The sequence below is a fragment of the Eurypyga helias genome, unplaced genomic scaffold, assembly GCF_000690775.1.
Source record: "Eurypyga helias isolate BGI_N326 unplaced genomic scaffold, ASM69077v1 scaffold16211, whole genome shotgun sequence".
Lineage (NCBI taxonomy): Eukaryota > Metazoa > Chordata > Aves > Eurypygiformes > Eurypygidae > Eurypyga > Eurypyga helias.
This window is the reverse complement of record NW_010230359.1, coordinates 388-4,003: the sequence shown is the minus strand read 5'-3', so window position 1 is coordinate 4,003 and position 3,616 is coordinate 388. Positions and strand designations below refer to the sequence as shown.

General features: G+C 58.5%; 1 protein-coding gene across 1 annotated transcript in view; it reads left to right on the top strand.

Moving 5' to 3' along the window:
• Positions 1 to 3,616, top strand: part of LOC104516403 (voltage-dependent R-type calcium channel subunit alpha-1E-like) — a gene marked incomplete at both ends in the record, with an annotated part of 81,547 nt that overhangs the window by 77,551 nt on the left and 380 nt on the right. The window contains 5 exon segments of the mRNA XM_010160712.1: positions 31 to 139; positions 1,378 to 1,506; positions 2,894 to 3,022; positions 3,024 to 3,078; positions 3,181 to 3,374. Coding sequence (XP_010159014.1) covers positions 31 to 139; positions 1,378 to 1,506; positions 2,894 to 3,022; positions 3,024 to 3,078; positions 3,181 to 3,374 — 616 coding nt within the window.

Genomic DNA, 3,616 nt, shown 5'->3' with positions numbered 1-3,616 from the left:
CCCCACCCTGAAGCTGGACCGTCTCTGCAGGAGCAGCCGAAGCGGGTTCCCTTCGCTGAGCCCGCTCTCACCACAGGAGATCTTCCAGCTGGCGTGCATGGATCCGGCCCACGGGCAGTTCCAGGAGCACCAGTCTCTGGTAAAGGCACACACTCCCCGATGGGCGCTCGCGGGTGGTCCCAGCGAGGGTGCTGGTGGGCACATTTGGCTGCCGGCACGGCGGTAGAAGGCTGCTCCCTGCCCCTGTGGCAGCGAGCACAGCAGAGGAATGGCAGACGCTGGATCATGCATGGATCCAAAGAAGGGGACAAACATCCCCAGCTGGGGCTCTGTCCAGGCACTGGGTGTGCAGCCATCCCTGGCCGGTGGGTCCAGGCAGTGGCCAAGTGTTTTTGAGGGCGAGAGCTGCGATGGGGTCTGATGTCCTGCAGTAAAATATCCTTCTCTTCACAGGCTGGCACTTTTTTTTTCCACTGAGCGCTCATTTCAGTGGGTTACCCCGTGCTGAGTGCTGGTATCTGATGTTTTCGGATTCGTGTCCATTTTGTTGTCAGTGCTGGTGTCCCCGATCCCAAGCCAAGCTGCCAACCTGTCTCCAACGTGGAGCACAGCCCTCCGGCCTCACACACATGCCGGCCGGCAGCAGCGGTGTCTGTCTGTGTGTGTGTATATATATATATACATATCTATATATATCGCTCCGTGTCTGTGTGTGTGCATTCGCGCACCACCCCGACGCTTGTCGGATGCAGTGTTGTACCACTGTGCATCTCCAGCCCGGTCCGTGTCCCTGGGGTCTGTAGTACTGTGTGAGCTGTGTTCTGTGCAGGTGGGCGTCCCCTGGCTCGGCCACCCCCACCACGCTACCATAAAGTCACCTTCTAGACAGATCTCCAGGGTCACTCCCTGCCCAATCTCCTTGACACCACGTCCTGTACAAAGAGTCCCCAAAACTGGGAATTACCCAAAGAGCAAAGGTGCCACGGGTGATGTGCTTTCTTTCCATGGGGATGTGGCCAGAAAGCCTTTAAGGCAAGGTCAGTGAGAAAACCCCTATGTTTGTCCCTTCCTGGCAAAAGGAGGAGTTAAAGCCGGGGCAGTCAGGATGTCACCAGATCCAGGCAGGGTTTCCACTCCTATGGAAGAGGCACAAGAAGAATTGGCCGTCAGGCGAGCCTGAAGCACCCCATCTGGGCTCGCCTGCAATGGGTTGTGCATTGGAGCTTATTTTTCAGTGGCAACACGATGGATGAGATGTCTTAGATTCCCTTTTTGGCCCCTCTTAAATTCTGGCCCCCGGTTTGCAAACAGGACAGAAGCAGGACGCTGCCCTGCTCCAACCCCATCCCAAGAGTTTGGCTGTGTGTTTATTTCCAGGAGCCAGAGGTTAGGGAGTTTCAAAGAGTGCAGCCCTCTAACCGTGGCAGCTACCTTCCCGTGGACACTCAGGACCACGCTGTCTCTGGGAGGGCCTCCTCCATGCCTCGTCTCACTGTGGATCCCCAGGTAAAACCAAGCAAAGCCCCCACGGGTGCCGGGTCCAAGCAAAGCCTGACAGGTAACGCTGGGGCTTCTCTCTGCGCCGAGCAAGTCCTGTGAGCCCCACAGCCTTGCCCTGATCCCGGAGCATCTCCCTATCTTTGGGATGCTGCACAAGTAGGAGAGCTGCTGTCCCCCTACATGGGAGACACCGGCAGCAGAGAGGGAATCGATCTCCTGGCTCATGCCAGAGGTCCACATCGGAGCGGGGCCACGATGGGAGTTGCAGGGTCCCCCCGCAGTGGGACACCCCTCCTTCACTCCAGCCCCACAGGAGTCCCAGCCTGGCTGTCAGATGTTCTCCCAGGTGATGAAACGCCTTTTCCTTCCTTTCCTATTGTCCCACACACTTCTCCATCCGTCCAGGGGGAACCCCGGTCACATCTCACCTCCTCGTTTGTCTCCCCGGTTTCTCTGTTGTTCTGTCTTGTGCTCAGCCTCCACCGAGACGTGGATGGGGTTCGGTCTTGCTGTGAAGTCTCTGGGTTTGCTTTCTCACAGAGGTCCTGGCGTGATGTGTCACAGCACTTTGGGACGTGAAGGGGAAGGGAGGCTTTGCCTTGGGGGATTTATTGACCATTTGGTGGCGGGGCAGATGACCAAAAAGCAGAAAGGGTCCAGTGCAAGAAGAGGAGCCAGGGAGAATGGTTGCAGAGGGAAAAAGCTGCTAGAATAAAGTGCAGGAAAATATACAAAACAGGAGAACACAAGCTAGAAGAGGGGGAGAAGGTAGAAAGGAGGAGCATGGAAAGGAGAAAGGAAAGGGGTGAGAAGACAACAGTGTGAGTGGGCAGAGAGGTAATGAGTGCAGGGGAAGGGGATGCGGGAATAAAGGGGGACCGAGGAGGACCAGAGCTGGTCCAGTGGCCAGGAAAATAAACACCAAGCGAGAGGCACTGGGGGGACCCCCCCCCTCGATGATTTCTTCTTCAGTGTTTCTATTTGCTCCACTCGGTCCTGTTCACAAGGCAGGGAGGGATGCTGAGACAGCCTGGGGGGTAATGGGCTGGGTACCCCTTGTGTCCCCTCGCCCAGGGCAGGCTGCTGTTGCTCTTCCCTTGGCTCAGCTCACAGCCACTGGCTTTGCCTGTGGAGAACACACAGTTCCCTGTGACAGGGGAGCTCCCCAGGAAAAAAGCTGAACTCCCCTTTCCTCCCACCCCCAATTTGTGCACAGATTATTTGGGGGGGCTATGCTTAGGCTGGTAAGCCCCCCACCCCCTAATCTCCCCATCCCAGAGGCTGGTGTGACAGTGATGGCGAGTGAACCAGCAATTGCTTGACCGCCGTCTCCCGCTCCCCCCAGCCCTGACCGATGCTAACCCCCTCCCCGGCCGGCCGGGGTTGCTTGTAGGTGGTGACCGACACCAGCTCGATGCGGCGGTCCTTTTCCACCATCCGGGACAAGCGCACCAACAGCTCCTGGCTGGATGAGTTCTCCATGGAACGCAGCAGCGAGCGACAGCGCGACCGCTCCCGGCGGGCGCAGCTTCCACTCCTCGCTCCAGCTTTCGGCCCGCCGTCTCAACGCCGACTCAGGTGAGCAAGCACCCCTCCGTCCCTCACCGATGCCAAACCCTCTTCATCTCTATCCGAGCATCCCCCGTTCTTGGGGAAGGGGCTGACTGGGATGTCCTGCAGGCCACCGGTCCGATGGGCATCGCTCAGGCGGCAGGGAGCGGGGACGATCCAAAGAGCGCAAGCACTTGCTGTCCCCCGATATCTCCCGCTGCAACTCGGAGGAGAGGAGTCCCCAGGCGCACGATGAGTCGCCGGAGCGGCGGCGCGAGTCCCGGTCACCCAGCGAGGGCAGGTCACAGACACCCAACAGGCAGGTGGGTGACAAAAATTCCCTTCCTAAGCACAAAGGGAAGGCGTGGGAAAAGCTCCTTGCCAAAAAACTGGGAAGATAAGCCCCAACTCTGGGAGCTCTGTGCTATCTCTCCTCCCTACGGTGGCATCTCCGTGACTGCTGTGAGCTGAGCAGGTTGGGGCTGCTTGGGCACCCTGCAGAGTGTTTTGGGGAGAAGGGTGGATGTCCACACTGATCCTCTCACCACCGTGGCACCCAGTCCCT